This window comes from Podarcis cretensis (genome assembly GCF_951804945.1).
Source record: "Podarcis cretensis genome assembly, chromosome: 3".
In the NCBI taxonomy this organism is placed as follows: domain Eukaryota; kingdom Metazoa; phylum Chordata; class Lepidosauria; order Squamata; family Lacertidae; genus Podarcis; species Podarcis cretensis.
In genome coordinates, this window is record NC_137172.1 from 29411893 (window position 1) to 29436016 (window position 24124).

Genomic DNA, 24124 nt, shown 5'->3' on the forward strand with positions numbered 1-24124 from the left:
ATTTTCCTACTCATATTGAAATACTGCCCCTCAATGAGGCCAAACTTAGATTCACAAAATGTTTAGGGGTATGTGTACCCCTGCGTCTCCCCCAGAAAAAAAGCACTGGGGAGAATGCTGGTGTATTGGTTCTGTGTTGCCGTTGCCCTATAAGCCAACTGTAGCACTCATTAAGAATTACTCAGAATTACTCATTAAGAATTACTTATGCTTTCAGCGATCCTGCCAGTTTTCATTTACTATGTATTAATGTGGCTCATGATTAGCCTCTTGGTGAGTTGCTGCTCTTACGACATAGCCTAAGATGAGAAACAGGAAAACAGTTTAGAAATGGCTCACCTGTTGATTTAGGCAAGGGTTGAATGTAGGAGGGAAGAGATCAGTGTGATTCCTTCTTATATCCACAGCTACAGTTTTCTAACCGGAATGCATAGGCAAAAATGCACCTACGTTTGTTCCAACTACAACGAAACACAAACATTTCCCTGAAAAAGTTGACAAGGAATCGAGTCTCATTGTTCCGCTGCAAATGCAGCGATGTCTGAATCAGGGGGATGATTTATGCTGTCTGACAATTCAAAGACAGGAGACAACTCTAATGTACAGATAAAACCAAAAGTGGCAATAGTAGATCATCACACTGACAGTTAATGGGACTGACTCGCTGGAGAGAAATCTGGATCTACTTAAAATGTCAGGTGTGTAAAGTAATGAGTCTGTGCTTAGTAGGAGACCTCCAGAAGGAGCCTTCATGGTCCACTCGTCAATTGAATATATATTACGGCAAACCTGTTAAATCAATGAGTATTTAATACCTAATGACTTGGGGTTTTTTTCTTTGAAAAAGACTCATTCTTACCCCTAAGGCAACTTGTGTGATTCTAAAATCACAGATCAAAAATTTCTTAGAATGCAATCAATGTTATTGGATGGATTAATATAATAACAAAAACTATAGTCAGATTTCATCTATTTGAAATAAGTCAGTGGATAAAGAAATGAATGACCAATTGCCAAATGCTGCAACCTTTTTCAAATTGTAGTAACTCTGCATGGGAGTATTTTTAAATGACAGGAACTCTAGGTGAGAAAACTAGTGAGATTCTTGGGACTAGTCAATGCATCCTTATTATCATGCAGATGCACTTGAATCAGTCATTGAAGGGTGCCCAACCACCACCAGAAATAGGTCATATTGCTGGCATGAAAACTCCCCCTTCCACACGGAAGAAGCATGTGGTACTGAACATTATGGCGACACAGAGGATGCTTCAAGCATTCTCTCATGGGGTAAAAATAATGCATAGCCAAGGTTTTAGTTGCACACCCCAGTCTTCACCACGATTCTCAGAGGAATAACATAAATCAGGGGTTTCCAAACTGGTGGCCTGTGGCATGTCTGTGAAGAACATTTATAATTTTAATTCTATGGAATTCGAATTGCAGTGCAGTAAATACGTACAATAGAAGTAAAAGAAGCTATAAAAATGCAATTAAAATGATGCAGCAACTAGCATAACATATTAGAATTGCTATGACAGGTAGAGAAATTGTTAAGTGGCCCGCCATGAGCCTCAGCACTTTTCAAGTGATTCATGAAAAACAAGTTTGGGAAGTGCTGGCATAAACTAAAACATTGGCTACTGATGGTTATAACCCTAAAATGTAATAGTGTGTATTTTAACTTTTTCTAAGCCACCTGGAGACCCACTTCTGATTCAGCTACATTAGTCAAAAAACAGCATTTTAAATGTGTTATAAACATGCAGCACCAGATGGTGCTATAGAGCACAAAACCTTTCTATGTGATTTCCCCCTTTTGTTATAATGATTTGATTTGTGACTTATAGCAATCCACCCCTATATGTTGACTATACCTCTTTACCCTTTAACATTTAAGGCATTTTGTTTTGTGCCCCCCCCCCAGTAGAATTTATAATGTTCTGTTCTGGCTGGTCACAGTTTTGAAATTTTAATTTCAGTGTGGATGTCGAGTCACTTTCTGCTAATTCAACTTCAGGTTTTTTTAAATAAAAAACACATACTGAATTTTAAAAGGCAAAATGGAAGGGCAAATGGTAGAAAACAAGCTTATTACACAATGATCCCTCTACAGCAGAACATATCTGTATGCCTATAGTTTTTCATTTTAATCACAAAGTGGAGTTATAGTGCTACATGCACACAAAAAAGTCAGGTTGATTATATATTAAATGCACATACAGTACTTTCATTAAAGCTGCATGTATGTACAGTAGTCTAGTATTACTTGGATAACAAATTAATCAAGTCTACTATATGCCTAAATTATTACCCATCAGCCACCAGGGCTCCAGAGGATGTCAATTTATTATTACTCGACCAAAGAGAAAACGCCTGCTTAACTTTTCCATGTGGAAGCATCAAAAATACCTATGCTAGCATTTTAACACTGAGCATTGCAGCTTTTAATCAAAGGTAGGTATTTGCCTTGCAATAAATTATTCTAAAATCTAAATTACAACCCAGCTCATAATTCTTGAAGTTTTATGACTAAATCTCTAAACCACCCTCCTTTCCTCAGTTACACTGCAATGGTTGATCCCTAGATCTACTTACCTAAAATCACATTGCAAAAGGAAGCACAATTTGTTTGGGAGGGAAGCTACAAATTGTAGCACACTCTAGGGACATTTTTATAGTAGGAGCACCATGTTACAGAATTCACTTTATGAATTACTGTGGCAAAGGCCATATTCCGGTAGCAGACAGAGCCAGACACCCACTCAGAGCGATTTATTTCTTAATAACTGCACTCATATTTACCTTCCATTTTATTCACATAACTTTTTAAAATAAATATACATATTTATAAAAAGCTCTCCAACTCCCTTTCTTTATTTTGCCTGTGCAGAAGGCAAAACTCAGTAATACCAGAAGAATGCAAACAAGGTTCAATAAATAGCTGAACAATAATTCCTTCTTTTCAGCTATTTGAAGTCTCAAGCTTCAAAATGTATTTGCACTCTCAAAATCATATGCATTTTTGCATACTTTTTGCATATTTGCAAGGAACAGAAAAGGGGAAGGACCTGAACATCAAAGCCTTTCTCACCTCACTGAGCAGCTGATGGTTGGAAGGGGACCAGGGAGTTGGATGAAATTTGGTTCATGCCCGGGGTTCCCAACCTGAATTCGATCAAAGAGCAGTTGATGACAAAAGTCTTTGCCTGAGACACTGAGCAACCAATCAGAATAGATAATTCCGACCTTAGCAAACAAATACTGTCACCTGAATCCTATATATTTTCCCTTAACTCCTGCTTCTTCCTCTTAGTTACTTGGGACCTTTGTCTTTGGCCACTGCCTCATCGTAACCCTTGCCATAACTGCTTCCTCCCTTTCTACTGAAAACCAGTTAATTGCCCATTCATATGATGACCAGGTGCAATGCAGTAGCAACTAATATATTACTGATACCACAGTGCCCAGGCAATGGCAGTTTTCAGGTTACAGTTTGTTACTAACTTGAAGCCATTGAGAATTGAGTATTCCCCTATTCCTTATGTTTTGAGCATGGCAAAAAAGAAAAGGGGGGGGGGGAGGAGAATTCAGAAACTGGATTTTATTATTTAAGAGTACCAATTTTTTTCAGTCACAAAAGCTGGTGTTATCTCTGCTGATTTTCTCCCCCCCCCCCCCCGGCACCCTCAAGGGTGGCTTTTTGAGGGCAAAGTGGGTGGCAATGGGAATCGAGGAGCAAGAAAGCCCAATGGTGTAAGTGGAACTCTGCTTGCAGTTCTCTGGATCTCACCCATTGTGTCTGGTAGGGAATGTTATTATGCCAATGATAGCAGGTGGTGGGAAGTGTGACATCTGAATACAGCCTTATGCTGGCAGCAGTATATGAATTCTGAAGTGATTACTTTAGGGTACAGGTATGATTAAGCCAAGCTAACACAGTCATTGAAATAAACCTCCAGTCTAGTGATAGAAGGACTCTTTAATGAGATTGGTGTCAGCACAAAAGCAAGCCAAGATATTAAGTGTGAAATTATGGGTGTTGATAAAATTAAAGCACTTCCTGTTAGACTGTTTCAAATCCTTTCACCTTCTTTCAAGAATATGTGCCTGAGAAGCCTCCACCCTGGCCCACCTTTGTCACCACCATGTTTTGTTTCTTTCCAGTTAAGAAATATCTCCCAAATTATAACTATAATTCAGAGACTCTAATGTCCCATTTTAAATCCACTTAGCTAACAACGGGTTGGGATACACATTCACAGTGATTGGATAAATGACAGCAGTACAATTGGTTTAAAAACCTTGCTTTTAAAATAACACCACCTAAGATGCAACAATCAATTAAAATTGTACTCAAAAGGTGTGTGTATTAGGGTGAGAGAGAGGAGGGTGGAGTTACATACGGCAACTCCTGGAATAATAAAGCTTGCCGTTTGTCATGCGTTTGTCATGCAAAATTGCATGCTGGGAAGCAAGATGTGCTTTATGTTGGCTCATCTGCAAATATTGTATATCAAATTAAATATAAAACTAAACTGGCCTGAAATGAGGCAGAGTCATGAGCAGCCCTGCCCATGAAGGCTGTATCTGGCTGCCACTGAGGCAGAGATGCAATCTTTTAGAAAGGTGAACTCTGTCACTCCTTCTTTCCTCACTAGAGTGCTGTTAAAGCAGCTCCGCATCTATGCTGCCTTGATGAACAATCTACCAAGACCTTTTTGGAATGGAAGGGAGATGTGCAGCAATGTCTAATACTATACTGCATCTGCACCATCTTATTAAGTAACACAGCAGCTTTCCATTATAATTGAAACGAGCAAAAGTGGCCTGTTCTATGAAAGGGTTGAGAAAGAAAAACTCAGGTGCACCTGTGCAGTTGGCAAGTCTTTAAAGGGGTGGGGGGAACGAATCCAATCAGTTCTTGGAAATTTTGACAATATAAATGGTCAAGACCACAGAAAATAAAAAAGTACAATTAAAAAGATTAGCACCATTACAGAGTTAGGGTTCAAACATCAGGACTGCCCTAATGGCTGGTCCCTTGCAGCTTTTAATAGAAAACATTGAGGCTTCTGTATTCAAAAGTGACGGTAAGAATCACTGGATGTTTCTGAGAACAGCTGAATGTTTTTAGTTATTTCAAAGTTGAAAGGTTGGTCGTCGTCTTGTCTGAACAGCAGCTGGAGTGCCTTTAGGTTAGCTGAATCCAAGTCCAAGTCCTTTTGGCCTCTGGATTGCTCGGATTGGTTCGGCTATCCCTTTGCCTTCTGGTCCAAGGCCTGTGCCAGGTGTCCAGCCCATACTTTGGAGCATCCTACTGCCAATGTTGCTATCTGAGATCGGTTGAGCATTTTCACCTACAAACCCTGAGATTAAAAGAAATACACAGCATTAATCAGGATGGCCATATGCAGAAGAGCAGGATAATCTCCCCGTAAGCCTTAAACCTTCTTATTCTCCTAATTTATCTAATAGGTTGCTAGAACAGGATGTCTTTGTGCACATCGACCTCAAGGTTGCATGCTGATCTGAGAATGTTATAGGCTAATTTTCCTTATTTGAAAGAGAAAAAAAGAATTATATAAATGCTTAACACCATGCATAATAACATGTGTTGGAAATTACATTCCAACATGACTCAAAGGTGGCAAGAACCATAGAAATGAAAACAGGGGAACCTGGTTGCATTAATCAATGTTAAAGTATTGGTCAGCTCCCTTAAACTGCACATTTGTCACTAAAATCTTTGCAGTCTATATAATATTAAGTATTATGTGGTGATACTATTGGAGAGGCCAACATCATAAAAATCTAATCTATGCTAACTACCAGCTACTCCTGCCTGTGTCACACCCGTCTGTGGCTATGGGGGCACATGAGAGAACCCAGCTCATGGTGGCACTGGAGTCAGGCTGCCATGTAGATATTTGGATTAGGGTTCTCTCTTTTTGTCCTTTCCCACTTTCTTTGAGTTGTGCCGAGGACAGAGCTGTGCATGTGCCACATGGCCTGTCCTGAATATTCTAAGATACCTCAGGTGCAATTGAAGACACTGTCCTTTTTGCCTGATTTGAAATAAGGTGCAAATGCCAGTCCGCTCGGCTCCTGTATAAGAAAAGTGGGTTGCTGGCATCTTGTCCTGTGCCTCAGGCAGCAAATTGTCCTAGGCAGAATGGAAATAGGTGAGGAATCCTAACAAGCTCAGCTTAACAAAGCTGTTGTGGGTCTCTCTTTGCTGAAAGTTGGATACAAATGTATAACAATGAGTACAAGAGAGTTAAGACAAGGGACTGGAAAAGTTAAAGTCTTATAATTGCTCTTTTTAACATTAACAGAAACCAGCATTTTATAAGGAATAGAGAGCTGAACACCCTGTTCTTCAAAATGTGCAACTTTATATAGTGGTGTTACTATTCTTGATGCCAGCCCCTCAGTGGAAAGTACGCAATTTTCTGTGACTGACAGGTAATTGGAAGAGTTTTGTTTTTAACTGATACTTAAGTACTTTAATATACAATATAATGAAATTTTCCTTCTCAACATAGGATATAATTATCAGAATTTGAAACTCCATGCATTTTGTTCCATTCAGCACCTATAAATATACAAGCCAAAAAGCAGCTTTGCTAATTGCATGCCAAGACTACTTACTGTTGCTCCTACCGTACTGCAAGCCCACCTGATCAAGTGCTGGATTTTTATGTGGATTCGCACTTGCTTTAACCCTAGCCTCAGCTATTAGAGCTCACTGAATGGTTTTCAACAAGCCACTCACTCTCGCAGCATAACCTTCCTTACACGATTGTTTTAAACACAAAATGAGATGTGCTAGGGATATAAAAGCGTACGCCACAGTGCAAAGGGTACAGAAAGAAAACAGGTTGGTGGGAGGTATCCAACTGTGTGCGTCGACTGGGAGAGCCAAGTTCTGCTCAGGCAACAGGCTTTTCTCTTCCTCTCCTACCTCCTGCAGCCCCCACTCTCATTACATCTGCTTTGGAGGGTTGAGACCTGGCTTGAGAGCAGTACATGTGAAAAGGATCTAGGAGTCTTGGTTGACCACAAACTTGACATGAGCCAACAGTGTGACGCGGCAGCTAAAAAAGCCAATGCAATTCTGGGCTGCATCAATAGGAGTATAGCATCTAGATCAAGGGAAGTAATAGTGCCACTGTATTCTGCTCTGGTCAGACCTCACCTGGAGTACTGTGTCCAGTTCTGGGCACCACAGTTCAAGAAGGACACTGACAAACTGGAACGTGTCCAGAGGAGGGCAACCAAAATGGTCAAAGGCCTGGAAACGATGCCTTATGAGGAACGGCTAAGGGAGCTGGGCATGTTTAGCCTGGAGAAGAGGAGGTTAAGGGGTGATATGATAGCCATATTCAAATACATAAAAGGATGTCACATAGAGGAGGGAGAAAGGTTGTTTTCTGCTGCTCCAGAGAAGCGGACACGGAGCAATGGTTCCAAACTACAAGAAAAAAGATTCCACCTAAACATTAGGAAGAACTTCTTGACAGTAAGAGCTGTTCGACAGTGGAATTTGCTGCCAAGGAGTGTGGTGGAGTCTCCTTCTTTGGAGGTCTTTAAGCAGAGGCTTGACAACCATATGTCAGGAGTGCTCTGATGGTGTTTCCTGCTTGGCAGGGGGTTGGACTCGATGGCCCTTGTGGTCTCTTCCAACTCTATGATTCTATGATTCTATGGGACATATTTGTGAGCAGGGGTGGGGACAAAGGCAGGAGAGGAAGAGGAAATCCACTTGTGCAACACTGGGTATCATTCAATGTTTTTAATGATAACATGTTTAAAGGCAGGTGCTGCAACTCTCCAGCACTTTGACTTTAACCCCGAAGGTGAACTCTTCCATTGTCTCTTGAGACTGACAGAGGCCAACTACAGTTCAAAAGCACTTTTCAGTGGATCAAAGTCTGTTGTCATTGCATACTTACTAAAGGATAAGAAAACTAGTTCTTTCTTTCTTTCTTTCTTTCTTTCTTTCTTTCTTTTGGATTTGCTATCCCGTTTTATCATTACCCGAAGGAGTCTCAAAGCGGCTAACATTCTCCTTTCCCTTCCTCCCCCACAACAAAAACTCTGTGAGGTGAGTGAGGCTGAGAGACTTCAGAGAAGTGTGACTAGCCCAAGGTCACCCAGCAGCTGCATGTGGAGGAGTGGAGACACAAACCCGGTTCCCCAGATTACGAGTCCACCGCTCTTAACCACTACACCACACTTAACCACTGCCACCCCTTGTAGCACAAGTGCAGATGGAATGCTGCCTTATTGTTTGGTATTCGCCGTTTGGGAGCATTGCATGGGATCATGTGCTCCACTTCGCTCATGTGGACATTCCCCCTTCAGTTTTGGTCAGTGCACTATGTCTGATGGCACCAAATCATTGTTAGCACCAGATCATTTTGTAACTGATGGTCACAAACAAGTTGGCAAATTATGGCTTGACACAATGGTTACCAAAAAATATCAGTGCAGTTTGGACATAATGCTGTGTCAACATTTAAAAGGAAAGAGACAAATGTTTAAGTGAGAGAAGGGACTTGGATAAGCACCTGGTACTTGGTGTGTTGTTCCTAATCACCAGACTATGCTCTGGTGATGGGACAGAATTGCATCTGCACTAGGCCTTTAAAAGTTTGCCTTTTTTTAAAAAAAGGCAAGCTGTATGCAATATTTCATTGTTTGTGGAAAACTCTGAAGCCTCAATTTGAGAATGACTTTCTGTTGTGATTTAGCAAATTGCAGGCATTCTAATTGGCTTATTTTGAACATTGCCTTCTATTTGAGGCAACAATTACTGTAACCTTATTTCTTGCCGTTTTTCCTGTGTCACCTAAAACAGAGAGAGAACAACCACATGCAAAATTTATTGGTGTTCTTTGGATGAAAGGCAAGGAACTAAAAACTACTTTTACTGTACTTTATATTTATTGACTAATTAAAGCAACTACTTGGAACATCACAATTAAAAGAATTAACTTCCCAAGGGGCTGTTTCTAGCAAGTGGCCCCAGAAACAATTGGGGGCAACTTTCTAACCATGTTGAGGATTATAAATACAGTAGCAGGGTTTTTTCTCCATCTATAAGAAAAGTAGCTATGCAAACAGCCTGAGAAAGGCAGAGAATCTCCAACTGTTTCAGCAGGAAAGACTTTGTGACAATCTCTGCAAGACCAGAGTTAATACTGCTCATTAATAATAGGCTGCTGCACCAGTGGCACAAAGCTTTTTCTGCTGTTTAAGGACTGCAATGTCTGATTGCTACCAGAACAAACAGTGTCAGTGGGTAGCTCACTGCAGTTGTTGCCACAAACACAGTAAACAGAACACACTTGCTTGGCCAGTGACTTTCATTGGTAGAGCAAAAGCTTCAGAATTTCCCGAGAAATCACAGTAAGCCAAAATGTACAGTCTTGTAGTTCTACCAGTGCATATTTTCACAATTCCTGGAGATAGTTCTTATGCATGTAAATGTTTTAGAGACTTAATATAAAGCCCATAAAAGAAAAAGGGCAATAAAGTTTGTATATAGTAAATCAAGGCACTCCTTTGAAAAAAAAGAGAGAGAAAAAACAAACCTTGCAATTAAATTTTTATTTCAAAATAATATTTATGATGTCATTAAAGGTAGATTTCTATGAAAATTAAGCCATGTAATTTTTCTCAACAGCTGTTGGAACAGGTACATTCTGGTTAAGCAGAGCACTAGCATTCAGTGCCATACCCTTGATTTTACAGGGATTGCCATGAATTAATTTAATTCCATCTGTAAGCTAAAAATCAGATCAGAGGTCTAATGCTGCTGCAGGCTTCACATCTGTTTAATCATTTTGGGATACAACAGCTTGCCGAAGTTCAGGTTTTACATTTGCTTAAGAATTTCAGTAGGGCTCTCAAAACACAAAAGAACCGCAGAAACTTTGCGTATATTTTAACATGCACATCTTGCAGCTTTTGCTTTGGTACCTTTCGAACTTTATTTTTATAGAGTATTTTTTTAAAAAACCAAAACAAAACAATACCAGAAGTGGCCTTGATTAAATAAACAATTTCTTGCTTAATCTGTGTGAACATTAATTGCTAGCACTGTGACTGAAACACATTGTTTCCGGTTCAGGCTCATAAGAAAACTGATGTCACTTCCCCTTTAACACGAGTTTAATGTTGCAAATCCAGGTATACTTACCAAGATGTAAGTCCCAGTGAACTCTGTTGGAATGAGCTGCTTTTGATAGACCAAAAAACAGCAGCTTTGTTAACAGAAACCGAGAAGCGCACTACTTAGAAAAAAATGCCACACAGAATATGTTTGATACATAGGCATGGGCAAAATGCTGTTCTCATGGAGCACAAATACTGATTAGAGCGTCTTTTAGGGTGGGAAATCAGATCTCTTTATTTATGCAGATGCTTAGTGGTGGAAGCTTTATCTGTGGTTGACCTGTACATTCTATTTTTAACATTATATTTGTGAGAGCCAGTGTGGTGTAGTGGTTAAGAGCGGTAGGCTCGTAATCTGGGGAACCGGGTTCGCGTCTCCACTCCTCCACATGCAGCTGCTGGGTGACCTTGGGCCAGTCACACTTATCTGAAGTCTCTCAGCCTCACTCACCTCACAGAGTGTTTGTTGTGGGGGAGGAAGGGAAAGGAGAATGTTAGCCGCTTTGAGACTCCTTAAAGGGAGTGAAAGGCGGGATATCAAATCCAAACTCTTCTTCTCTTCTTCTTCTTCTTCTTGTGGGGGGAGGTCTATCTATTGATGTACAAACTCTTGGTTGATTAATATCATATATTCATTTATTTTAAATCACTGAATGCATTAAATCTGAATAAAATGATACATGAATAAAACAATTAGTTGTAGAAGAAAAATGTTCTCTTTTTAGATGATGCCTGTATGTGTCATAGCAGGCATATTAGAAAAGTGTTCCCTCCTGTGTTGAGAGAGAAAAGAGATTGTCTCTTCTCATATGACAATTGAAATCTACACTTTTTGAAGTACTTAAAAATATTAAGTACTAAAAGTATTAATAATAAATTACCATTTTAAAATAAATTATTTCCAATTAACTGCGGTGGTGCCCCGCAAGACGAACGCCTCGCAAGACGGAAAACCCGCTAGACGAAAGGGTTTTCCGTTTTGGAGGCGCTTCGCAAAACGAATTTCCCTATGGGCTTGCTTCGCAAGATGAAAATGTCTTGCGAGTTCCTGCGGGGTTTTTTCCCCTTTCCCCCCCTTTTCCTAAGCCCTAAGCCGCTTATCAGCTGATCCGCTGATAAGCCGCTTATCAGCTGATCCGCTAAAAGCCGCTAAACCGCTAATAGCGCTAATCCGCTAAGCTGTCAATGGGCTTGCTTCGCAAGACGAAAAAACCGCTATACGAAGAGCCTCACGGAACGGATTAATTTCGTCTTGCGAGGCACCACTGTAGGAGCATTTTTAGTCAGTCTCTTAAAAACCAGTTTATTCTTAATCTTACCTCACAGTCTCACTGAACTCAGTGAAACTTACTTCTGAGCAGATATGCACAGGATTGTACCATCATAGAGCAATCCTTTGGATGTCTACTCAGAAGTAAATCCCATTTTGCTTAGTGGTGCCATTCAGTATGCATAGGGCTGCAGCCTAAATTTTGGGCCTGGAATCACCAAGTATGAAACGTAAGTGGTTTAGAAATAAAACATGACATGGAAATGTATGTGTGTAGGACTCTCCAAATAGTTCCAATTAAATGATTTTGGATTAAACACAATGTAATATTCCTTACCCTGCATTTTTAGTAATATCTGCATGTAAAAGTGGAGCAGTCTGATCATTTCCTAAGAAGGCACTATTTCATACTGAGGGTTTTTTGTTTTTTGTTTTGCTAAAACTGAGGCCGTTTTGGTTCTCTCTTCCCTTTTATAAGATTAACACATGTGAATTTAACAAGTTTGCTGCAGCAGGACACCCCACAACTATTATTTTCTTTTCCAGCACTCCTGGCAGCCCTAAATCCTTTAAGTCCTTTCCAAGAAGGATCTCTTTTTTGCTTGGGCAATTTTTACACTACGTGGCCTGATAACCCTGACCCCCTATCCTGGATCTCACTATCGCAGCAGAGTGAGTCTTTTCTACCTTAAATTCCCAAGGAGCACCGTGGATGGTAATTCACTTGAGTAATTGGCTCAAGAGATGAAAATCTTGTATCTGCCTCTCTTAGCCACTAATCTATCCAGCTGACTGGAAGCCTAATTGGCAGCTTGTTTAGTAATTTGGCTCCTAAAGTGTTGTATTGATGTTGGATAAACAGCCAATGGAAAACAGGGAGATACATGCTGCTTCGCTTTATAACCCAGTGCACCTTTCCCCCTGTTTTCTGAAGGCATTTAATATTCAGAGTATTCCTTTCACTTCTCTATTTGTGGCTGCTAAACCAGCCTGCAAAATGTAAAGGTCTGAAACCGCTTGATGCAGGAAAAATGTGCTGTAACAGTGCTGCTCTCGAAACCACAAGCCGTCTTGATCCATGATTTTTTCCTAACGGTTCCCCTAGCGCAAATAAATCAGTGAGAATAATTCTTTTTTAAAAAAAAAAAAAAAAGCTAATGTTTATATAGATACAAAAATCACTACCAGTAACCAAACCAAACCAAACCAAACCAAAGTAATCCAGTTAACTATGCTGAACTTGCACAGTATTGAGGAATAATGCAGCTCAATGCTTTTGAGTTGACACAAATGGTATACAAAGACGCTCACATGCCTGCTGGGATGGTTTCCACAGGTGCGAAGCCTTTTGCTCAGTGGAACTTCATTGAGGGAGAGTAAGGCCCATGAGGCTTGAAGTGGGCAACATGCAATCACACCAACGCTGCTATATGCACTGTATGCTCTGCTTCGCCATCTGCACTCCTAGAAAGTGAATGCTGAGACCTTTTGTTTGAATGCTAATCTGTATGTTTCAATGCAAAGTCAATGGTAAGACCTAAATAGCACCTTTAAGCACAAGCAAGGGTTTGCACCCTGTTCCCCTCAGGGTATGGCCACAATTCAAGTGGCACAGCACATACTTCGTAAGCAGACCCCCCCCCCCCCCGGCAAAGATCAGGTAGTAAAGCTGGAAACAACCTCTGCCTGAGATATTCGAGATGCAGTCAACATTGGGCCAGATAAAACAATGGCCTGACTTGCTATAAGGCACCTTCATGCATTCACTCCCTTTATCTTCTGCTAGCATCTTCTCAATCCTCTCTAAAGAGCATTTCTGACTTCCTCCCATGAGCAGCTTTTAAGACGCACTTTGGGAAGAGTGGGGTTTACAAGGCTGGTGCTGCGTATTCATGATACAGCACTGTGTACTGGGGCTTATCGCAGAATTGTGGAATTGGAAAGGACCACAAGGATCATCTAGTCCAACTCCCTGCAATGCAGGAATCTCTTTGCCCAACATGAGGCTTGAACCCACAACCCTGAGATTAAGAGTCTCATGCTTTAGCTACTGAGCTCTTGATTATTTATTTATAACCCACCTTTCCCCCTGACAAGACTAGAGGCGGCTTACGGATAAAAACAGCAGCTAAGCCTGTTCAGGATACCATATTTCTGAAGTAGATAGGAGGAGCCTCCTGGATAAAGCAAAGGCCCATCTAGTCCAACAGCCTGTTCTCACAGCGGCTGACCAGATGCCCATGGGAAACTTCCAAGCAGAAACTAAGCACAATAGCCCTTTCCCCATGTGTGATTACCAGCAGTTGATTTTGGGAAGCACATTGCCTCTGACAGTGAAGGTATTATAATTTATTAAATGTGTATACATCTGCAGATCTCGGGGCGGTTCACAACATAAAATTACAATACTACTAGCCTCCACAAATTCGTCTAATCCTCTGTTAAAACCTCCAAGTTGGTGGTCCATAGTTTAACTATGGGCTGTGTGAAAAAGTACTGGTTATAGGCATTTTTGCTGGTTGTTCTCTTTGATAGAATCTTTAATTGGACCAATCATACAATGCCAGCAGAACCATTTGGTGTTAACAGGGACAATATGCAAGCTTGTTATACAGTAGAAAAACTGGAAGCAACCTCTTATGCTCAGTGCATTGGAAATTTACCCCAGCTTATCTAGCTAACCCAAATCTGTCCTTTTTCTATAAACAGATCAGAAGGTTGACCTTCACCACAAGCCAGGCCTGGGTAACCTCTGTTGGAATAGTATAATCACAGTAGTTTCAAATCATCATTTTGGCACTGCTCATATTCAAGTCTGATTTTTAATCACTGCTGCATTAGACGTCAGCAAAATAGTTTTGCTGGCAATTTTTAAGCGGAATGAAAACATTTAGCCTTTTGATTACCTTGTTAAACAGAGTCATGATGACCTTATAGCAGCACTTGATATTACATACCATAATAGAGAATCTGTCAGATTTTTCATTAAAACACATTCTTATAAAAAAATAGAGTTGATAACTCAAGTCATTCCAAAGTGCATCAGCCTGAAACACAACATGTAGCCAACTAACCCAGACAAAATATTGAAGCATTTATTTTTCATCAAAGATTATCTACTACCTTGAGCTACCATTATATGCTAGCATTTGCTGCATTTTACATGTGAAATGTTTAAAGCAAGCCTCTGCTGTTTTTGCTTGTTCTAATTTCACTTTGTACATGCGCATGTGTGAACATCACCATGAAAACTGGTGGAGTTTCATTACAAGAACTTGCTACCTGGAATGCATGCAATGTGTGAAGTGGCTTAAAGTTATACAGCAATTTAAAAAGGCAGCTCCAAAAGCAAAAGGCCAAGAAAAGCTTCCCTGTACTTTTAGTGCCAGGGCATTCTTTTCTATGTAAACCTCACATTTTTATATGTGGGGTAGGAAGAGGAGGAGATATTGCCCAAAGTTTCCACAAGTTAACAATCGAACTGTGGGGGACAGTACAGAGAAGAAAGTACAGAAAGCCAGGGGTGTGGAGAAGGGAGAAGATGATGGATGTGTGATGAGAAAGTGCTAAACCTTTGGTGTTCTGCTGAGACATAGAGGAGAAACAAACCAGGAGAAGGACACAACTGGTTTCAGTTCCAGGGAAGCACAGAAGACAGACAGTTACAGAAATCAGACTTCAATGGAGAACCTTCTGGGTGACTCTGTGATCTCAGAGACACAGGATTACCTGAGGGTACTGCAGTTAAGTTTTGATCTCCAACATATCTGTAGCCTCTTTGATAGTATGTGTTTATATAGTACGTAAAACCAGTTAAGTGCAGTAGGAGTGGATTGTCCCTTGCCCATTGTATTGCTACCATTGTATTTGCTCAGGGGGCAAAAAATGACTCTATTGGATGCTGAAATTGGAAATGCTAGAGCCCTACTTTCCTAGTCACGTTCCAAGGGATCAGGAATCAACAATGAAAGCACTTGTTTTGTGAGTGTGTGCCCAGGTGCATGCATATCCACACAAACTCAAGGGCACTCTGTTTTTGCCATAAAGCCTCTTAAGGACTCATATGAAATAGTATTACAGTTCAGGTGTTTAGCAAGCCGACAAAGGCATTCAGAATGACATGCTCCCATGTCAGATATTATATTGCTTCACTAGTCATCAATTCCTTCAGGTATTTATTTCCTGAAATAAATTCATGGCTGCCCTAAGAGGAACAACATATTCCAACCATTCTTTGTCATTTTTAAAAGGCTGTAGGTAAACTGTAGGCAATATATGAGGAGAAGCATCTTTTGTTTCAGGTGGTACACCCTTCCTGGTTTCTTGCTGCAATGTTAAAAAAGGAGCTTTAGCATAGACTATAAAGTCAAACGTTTCCTCTTTCGAGAAAAAAAAAATACAGATTAGGACCCTATTACTTCAGCTGTTGACTGGAATTATCTGATGGAATTCACCTTATTTTCTTCACCGCTTTAGTTCACCTTTACAGATGACATTTTTCAAACTATAAAATGCTCTCCACTGCTAAAAGTTTCTTGCTTCAACAGTTTTTCATTGCTGTAAGAGTAAATCTACATCCTTTGTTACTAATACACACGGCGCTATTGGTATGTGACTTTGTCTCAAGGCTGAGAACAGGCTATAAATTTAGAAATCAATAGCTAACTCTATCAATATTCATTTTACTTTTTCAATACAAAATACAAAGGTGAAAGAGCAGTAAATAAGCCAGAGCGCTGAAATAAATTGGGTGTTCTTGTCACAATTAATAAATGTTTAACCAATAACACTTCTAGCTACAGTAGTCTACAGCCTTGTAACATATCTAGAAGTACGTAGCGGCACAGGTGCTGAACAGGATTCACAAATACACAAACACCTCATTCCAACTGTTTGTTAGCTCCACCATGCTATCTATCCTCCATACATGCATAAATAAGGCTGTTCAACATACTGCATACAAAGATAGGGAAAACCATTTGTCACCGACCGACATTTATGAATGTGGCAATGGAAATCTTTTCTTCATGCACTTGCTAGGCTCGCAAGTCTATTACTGGGAGGCTGGCCTTTTTGCCAGATCTGAGCCTCTGGGGTAAGGTTGGAAAAATATCCAAATAATTGAATAAATAAGGCAGAATAATTGAATTATACTTAAACACCACTGTAAGGAATATAATTCATCCAGTTACACACAAGCTAAGGCATTTTAAGTCAAGGGGAGCAACTAACTAGTTGCAGGATTGCATAGGTACCTTACTTTCACAGTTTATTTCGTGGATCTTTTAAACTCTTAGTGGAATGCAACATTCCAGCAGAGCTTTGTAAATTAACTCAATACAAACAATTTGATTATCTTATTTGATTTCATACTTCTTTTGAAACAAAAACGGGTCCAGTCTTACTGGGCAGTGCTCAGTTCCCAGGGTATTTAAGTGTAAGGTTTAATCTTAATCTTCTATGTCCTGTAGTAGACAGGGGTCTTACAGCCATGTGTATTACTTCAGCTGTGAAGCACACAATTAACATTTCTCTTCTCCCCTTGCTACTGCCATTCCATGATTTACAGCTACTTCTACATTCCTGATATGTGACAGCAAAGACAAAAGCAAGCTTGACAACTCTGATTAAAAAAGAAAGAAAGAAATGCGCCATTTTGCATTTTAAACTCACTTAGATCACCACACCATCATAACTGCAGGAATAAAATGGAGTAAACGTTCACTGCCCTGGTATTAAACACATTTAACAAAACAAGCACTATTTTGTTGTAGAAAAGCCTAACTAGACTATTGAGTGTTATTCGAAATAAGGAAGCAGTGACCGGCATCAGTCCTGGTGGGCCCAGTGCCCCCATGTGCCGATGAAAGGTCTGTTTGCTGCTGTCTCCATAGTCAAGTGCTCTCTGGGTGGTCATTTGGGGGTCCTTGAGGTGTGCAGCCCTGAACTTGAGCCCCAAAGACTGTACCAGCTCTCAATCCTCAAACATCCTCAAAGCAAACGTAGAGGGAAGTTTCCCTAAGCAGATGAAGAGTGTGTTTCCCCCCTTATCAATTCAGTCCTCTATTATCATAAACATCAATTATATTTTTTACCTGCCCTTCACCATGAGGGTGAAAAGGAGAGTTATGGCCATTTAAAAATACAATATTAAAAAGTTAAATTACAGTTAAGTGAATTGGGTGGGTCCTAAACTCTGTATCTTAGGTGTCAAAGAAGTGTGTCTTCGGTGTATGACAAAAGCTACACAAGGTACCAGATACACTGCTGTTGGGAGGGAATTCCACATAGAGGGGCAATTGTTTCCAGGCTGACCTGAGCCACAACACTCATTTTCTAGAAACTGGAGCACTTAACAAAATCAGGCCCATAGATCCTGGCACTTTTTACAGCCTTGTCGCTTCAAGAATGGTTCCATGGCACTGTTGCTTTAGCAGTTGCCTTCTACCAGCGCAAAGGCAACATATAAAAGCACCTGTACTGTGACCCTCAGGACAGCAGGGCCCTTGACTTTACCCCAACCTGGATGTGGCCATTTGCAGGCCTTTAGGCCCACCCAGGCCACAGAGTTTGGTACAAGCATCTCCTACTTCTGCCACCTTTCACAGGATGGATTTATTTGGCAGGAGGCAAAGCCGGATGGCTATCGCGTGCGCTGCAAGGGGAGTATGCTGAGGTAGCTGCAGTAGTGCTAGCCCACTGTTTCTGCCTCCATATTACAGGGAAATGGGGGGGGTGAGAGGCAAGGCTTGCTGGAGTTCATGGCTGAGCTGAGATTTGAATGGGGGGCATCCAGGGCTCACCGTTTATCCTCTTAACTGCTTTGCTAATCCCTAATGTGTGGAGCCTCCGCTGTAGTTATTGAGAGGCACTTTTCTCTGTTTTTATTCCATAAGTTGGCCCTTATAGAGCAGTAGCGCTGTAAGAATCTTGAAATCCCTTCTCAGCCTTTCTTTTCTTTTCTTTTTTCTTTTTTAAGAAAACCACATCCAGTCACTTAAACATTGTAAAATTATGGCTTGCGGGGTGGGGTGGGGATCAAATTGTTTTTGTAGAAAACAGAGGGCTTTTTACACTACTGCCACCACCAGAAAGTTAAGCAAGTGTGCCAGATTTCAGTAACAGAATAAAATACTGAATAGGTTGGAAGCCTGGGATGAAAAGGTACACTAAAGTTAATTTTATGATGCTTTATATGTACATATACTTTACAAAATGACTTCCTTCTGTCACTTGCAAGTTGTGAAGATAAAATTACCTTGTAGAAATAATTATATTATCCTCTCCTCAGCCATTAAGCATTTTCCTACTCACTACACATATGTTCAGAGTCTTAGGACTTGACCTAGACACACTCTGTTTCCATATTACTGCCACTAAGGTGCTTTAGCAATATTTTTCAGACAGTTCTCTTGGTCTGTCACTTGGTCTGAAACACCATGAAAATCAAAAGCCATTCCATTGAAATGCCAAAGTTAGATAACTTTACGGAAGAGCTCCACAGGCCAGTTCAGAATGCAAGAACTACGTTTGTGTGTGCACACTTTATACATGCCAGCAAAATGGATTGGAGCAGGATTTACCTTCTAGGAACATAAGACTTCTTCTGACCATGAAAGGCATTTGGGCAATTCCTTGATCCCCATGCAATCCCAGAGCCATCTCCCACATTGTTTCAGGGGGTCCTACAACCCGCCCAAATAGTGTGGGAAGTGGCACTGGGGCTGCAGAGGTAGAGGGTAACTGGCAAGCATTGCTTCCTCCTGCTACTGGGCGCATCACCTGAGTGGATCCATGCTCAAAGGGTGCTTCCATTAGCAGGAGGCAACCCATAAATTATATTTCCTTGCTGACAAGTGTGCAGTACGGCGACATTCAAGCACATACAGAAAAAGACAATTAACACAAGTTGATTTTATCACTTCTCATGTACAGTGGTGCCTCGCAAGACGAAATTAATCCGTTCCGTGAGGCTCTTCGTATAGCGGTTTTTTCGTCTTGCGAAGCACGCCCATTGACAGCTTAGCGGATTAGTGCTATTAGCGGTTTAGCGGCTTTTAGCGATCAGCTGTTAAGCGGCTTATCAGCGGATCAGCTGATAAGCAGCTTAGCGGCTTAGGAAAAGGGGGGGGGAGGGGAAAAACCCCGCAGGAACTGGCAAGACATTTTCGTCTTGCGAAGCAAGCCCATAGGGAAATTCGTTTTGCGAAGCGCCTCCAAAACGGAAAACCCTTTCGTCTAGCGGGTTTTCCGTCTTGCGAGGCGTTCATCTTGCGGGGCACCACTGTACACTGTAGATACAGGGTGCCTTCTGAAATATTCTCATAATTGTTTTAGGAAAATGTAGCCTCTTTCGTATGCAACATGCGGATTTTAAATAGTGTGCTCAGTACTGATATTAAACACTTAGCAAACAATACAAAGCAGAATACAGAACTCCTACTTGGCATGGGCTCCAACAGAAGGCTTACGATCTCAGCGACACAGAAGATGGATTTAGATACCTTTTCCACAACACGTGCTGATTTTTCCAGTCACCATGTGCTGTTTTGGTAATTGTGCAAGACTAGTTTGTCAAGAGGGAATGGGGTAAAGAGAAGGTTCAGTGCACAAAGGAGGTCAGTTAGTGCTCTGTGAAAACCACTCCATGCATTAGCTGTGGAGTCTGTTCTCCACTGAACTTATTTAAACAAACAAGTTCCACTAACAACATAGTAAATGAAAAAGGCAATACATGTAGTCGGAGAAAAACTGGTCATCTAAATTAATCCAGACAATATACTGCTGAAGAGTGAAGGGCTGCTGCAGTAAATGTGAGGCTAGGTTCTGATTGGGCTGCTTTGACTGTGGTTCTTCTCTGAACTGGGCCATCCCATGCTTGCTGTTTGCAATGGGAGGGATGCTTCTGTTGATGTCAGTAAGGTCGTCTTTTCCCATATGAATAAACCAGGCAGTGACAAACAGATCAGGGCCAATCAATGAGAGGAAAGGGATGAGCTGCACCAGCCCTTTGCTCTTTTAAGTGTCAAGTTGCAACAGCTCTTTTCTACAAATGCTCTTGGGCTGTAATCCCATGCAGTCAGATGCAAATCAACTGAAGCCAGTGGCACTTACTCCCTAGTAAGTGGGTTTAGGATTGCTGCCTGAAAATGCTCCTTTGTCAAACCACCCCAAGCCCAGTTTTGTGCAGGTAATCCCCAACCAGTTTCTGGGTTCTCTCCTGCCCTCCATGCTGTTTTGCAGACTTAAGACATCTGGATGTGTCATCATGGTGAATCTGCTTACCGGTGGGTCCTGGCAGTGGCGCGGCTTTTCTCCTTCGTTTGATATCACCCATACATAAGGATCCCAAATGCACACTTGTCTGTCTGTAAGCAATTACCAGAGAGATGTATTAATGACTGGTAGGAAAAACAACAACTCTACAGAAGAATGTGTATCACAGAATCTGCATCCTAGTCAAAATAGTTTAAATAAATATAGAGCTACACGTTGGAATCTTTCAGATACTATTTGTATTTCTAGTGCTTAGAGTGATGTTACTTATGTAGCCAAAAGGGCATTGGCCATACACTAGAGGGAGGCATCAAAAAGACTTGGAGAAAGCCCAAAGATTGCAGAAATACAAAACATTTTTTTTGGGGGGGGGGAATCTAAGAGTGAGGACTGAGCATGCTCACTTGGCACAGAATACTACTGGGCAAAAAAATAAAAATAAATTTAAAAACTGGTTGGGATAGAGAAAGGAATGTTATGTCTAGAATTCAGATCAGAAATACTCCACACTGCAATATTTTGTTGCAGGTTCCACATCCTGAAAATGAATTGTGTTTATTGACAAGCAGTCAGTATTTAGAAACAATCTAAATCACTGCTGGAATAAATAAATTCTAAAAGAAATACTTTCAGGTTTTCAAAACTGACAATCTTTATGAGTCAACATAAAATGAATACTGATGCTACTGACAAAGCAATAGGTAAGTATACTTAAATGATCACAATATTATTGACTATCAGTTGTCTACTAATATCTGCCGCAGAATAACATATATATATATTTAAAAAATCAGTTAACAAGTATCTTTTCATAGGTGATAAACAAGTGGGAAACAAAACATTATTTTTAAATAGAACATTCTGTTGGCTTTATAATAAAATGGCATTGATCAAATTCAACAAAACCTGTAATGTGTAACATATATACATTGCAAAATCTTCTCTTTAATGTCTTTTTTAATTTAAAATGAGAAACACAATTGTTGATCACAACTTATCACATCTTCTAATTAAAAAATCAGTATTAATCATGCATTATGTGGAGCACTTTTATTTGCCTGTCCTGAAAATACTTCCATTTCATTGAATGATCCAGAGTTCTGGAACTGAAGAAGAGGGGGGGATTTTTTCATAATCCGGTTTCCACATTGTTCATAACTTTATAAACCTCTTCTGACTGACATCGTTCTGAGAGGTTTTGACTCCTCTTCTTACCTTGGCACCCCAGAGATCATGGATAAACCTTGATTAGAGGGGGGTCTAATTACTCCAGCTTTACCAGTGGGACTAAATCCTCCCTATCACAAAGTACAACAAGGTAGTCCTGCCACGTACTGGATTATTGGGTGGTAAGGAAACTAAACAACTATGTTCCAATTCAGAGATCTATCTGGGATACAGTGTACACTTCTATTTCTGACTCCTAGGGTTATAGTACTCAGTCATTTGGCTGAAAGGACAAAGACATTAACTTCAGATAAGACAAGGCTATGAGAATCACCACAGTTCAGAACTTAACCAAGAGATTCATTTCTTTATTTCCTTTTTTTCAGAGACAAAAAACAAAAAAAAGTTGCAGCCAAAGAACTCAAAAGCAAAATACCCCCCCAAATTAACACTTTCCCTAGCAAACATTAGGCAGGCAGTTTACACCTGACTTCATTAACAGATAGCAAGAAGGAGAAGAAGTTTCTGATGTTTGTTTCTTACATTCTCTCTGAATCTTTGGCAGAAATTTGGAAGTGCAGGAATGCAGCTTTTGCTAACTCCCAAGCTGAAGATAATTACAATGACTTTGGTTGTATCATGCCTTCTATATTCAATCTATAGTGTGTGTGTGTGTGTGTGTGTGTGTGTTTGCTTTATGAAGCCTAGTACAAGAGAAAGGTATCAGCAAACCTGGAGGAAACCTGAGGTCTATGGAAATGCCTAACATCTGAAAAGCCCCTCTCAAATTTAGCACACACAAAAAGGTACCTGAAGTGTACACACGTGTAAAAGGCATGCATGCCTTGCTCTAATTCATGATGCTTGCAACTTGCTATGAACTGGGTTTGTGCAGGGCGGGGGCATGAATTTGCTAATTTGTCATTAAACAGGCTGAAGAGGGAGGGAGACACAGGACAGTACACGTGAAGGTGAAGGCAGTGGAAAGATTCTTCCTCTCCTCTACATGAACAAGAAGGGAGGGGCCACTGTGTGTTTGCGTCTGTTTCCCGAACAAGAGAGTCGGGTATCGTGTCTGCTCATAGAGTCACCATACAACTGTTTGGACTGGGGACCACAGTGTTTCCTTAATAACAAGCCAGCTGTCTTCTATCACAAGTCACAATCTGAAGATGTCTAAACTGAAATATAAATTAGGCCGAGCTTTAAAAATTGGACCTTGTAGATGTCTCAAGTTGGTCCAAAAGTGACTGTGGACCAGTAGATGAAGAATATATGAAATCTAATATAACTTACACAAAGAAACATTAAGCCTCCCTCTCCTCTGTTCATAATATTATTGCAGGGTCACTGGCAGCAAGGGACTTTGGGGCACAGCTCGTTCTATAATAGATTGCAGTGTTTGTCAGGGCTGTTATAATGAAGGGAGGCTGAGAAGCAATGGAAAGGAGGGAAACAAGAATTCAAGCAGGATGAAAGATAAAAATTAATAAAGTCAGCCAATTGAACCTGGAGACCCTAGCTCCAGGAATAACAGCTAGCTGTGCTTGAGTAATTCTGCTCACATTGATTATCTGTTACACTGCATTGAGATATCTAGATTATTGATCAGTTAGATTATGGAACTTGGATCCCCCCCCTTCCCGCTTCTTCTGTGGCACACGCAATGGAGTTGCAACAAATAACACTAAGTAAGGACTACTTTGTTATTGTTGTCACCCTTTGTGTAGAACATAGCAGTTACTTTTTAATTTAAAATCAATGAATGTCTGAAAGGCAGCTGTGTTTCTTCAGCGTAAATGAATCATTTGTCTTTGCAAAGCTCAACAATTTGATCACTAGCCAAGGTGAAAGGTTTGTTTGTTTGTTTGTTTGCTTGCTACTATTCTGAGGGAAAAAACTTAAGTTTTATCAACATTCTGAAAACAAGCATTATTATAAAGAATTAAAAAGCAATCACTATTATAAAAAATATATCCCATATGCTCTCAAAACAAGATAATCAGATTTGGTCAAGTTCAGAGTAGCTGCATTTAACACATCTTGAAAAGTGGATGAATAAAACGATTAGCAGTTCTACTTTTTCATGCATAGCAAAAATTGTGGGAAAATGAACTTGTTATGCACACTGTGAGGCACTGCCTCTGAATTGGAAGATCTCAACATGAGATGGAAAGCAGAAGGGTGAGCCCATTCACATATGCAGTGGATCAGAGTCTAATGAAT

The 24124-nt window shown here is 40.5% G+C and overlaps 1 protein-coding gene and 2 long non-coding RNA genes across 6 annotated transcripts in view; 1 reads left to right on the plus strand and 2 right to left on the minus strand.

The window, feature by feature from the left end:
- LOC307212006 overlaps positions 1 to 24124 on the plus strand; it is a 70324-nt gene that overhangs the window by 33477 nt on the left and 12723 nt on the right. The window contains exon 2 of the long non-coding RNA XR_013836716.1: positions 6339 to 6468. This is a non-coding gene — a long non-coding RNA (uncharacterized lncRNA). The remainder of the gene's footprint in view (positions 1 to 6338; positions 6469 to 24124) is intronic.
- Positions 3963 to 24124, minus strand: part of GPATCH2 (G-patch domain containing 2) — a 101374-nt gene continuing 81212 nt past the window's right edge. For all 4 annotated transcript variants that reach the window (XM_079968800.1, XM_079968797.1, XM_079968798.1 and 1 more), the window contains exons 9-10: positions 20741 to 20823; positions 3963 to 5369 (exon numbers count right to left, since the gene is read on the minus strand). In XM_079968800.1, the coding sequence (XP_079824926.1) occupies positions 5200 to 5369; positions 20741 to 20823 (253 nt within the window). In that variant the 3' untranslated portion in view covers positions 3963 to 5199. The remainder of the gene's footprint in view (positions 5370 to 20740; positions 20824 to 24124) is intronic.
- LOC307212015 lies at positions 6468 to 8372 on the minus strand. Its single transcript, XR_013836726.1, has 3 exons — positions 8251 to 8372; positions 7717 to 7983; positions 6468 to 7014 (listed from the first exon to the last, which is right to left on the minus strand). It is a non-coding gene; the product is annotated as an uncharacterized lncRNA (long non-coding RNA).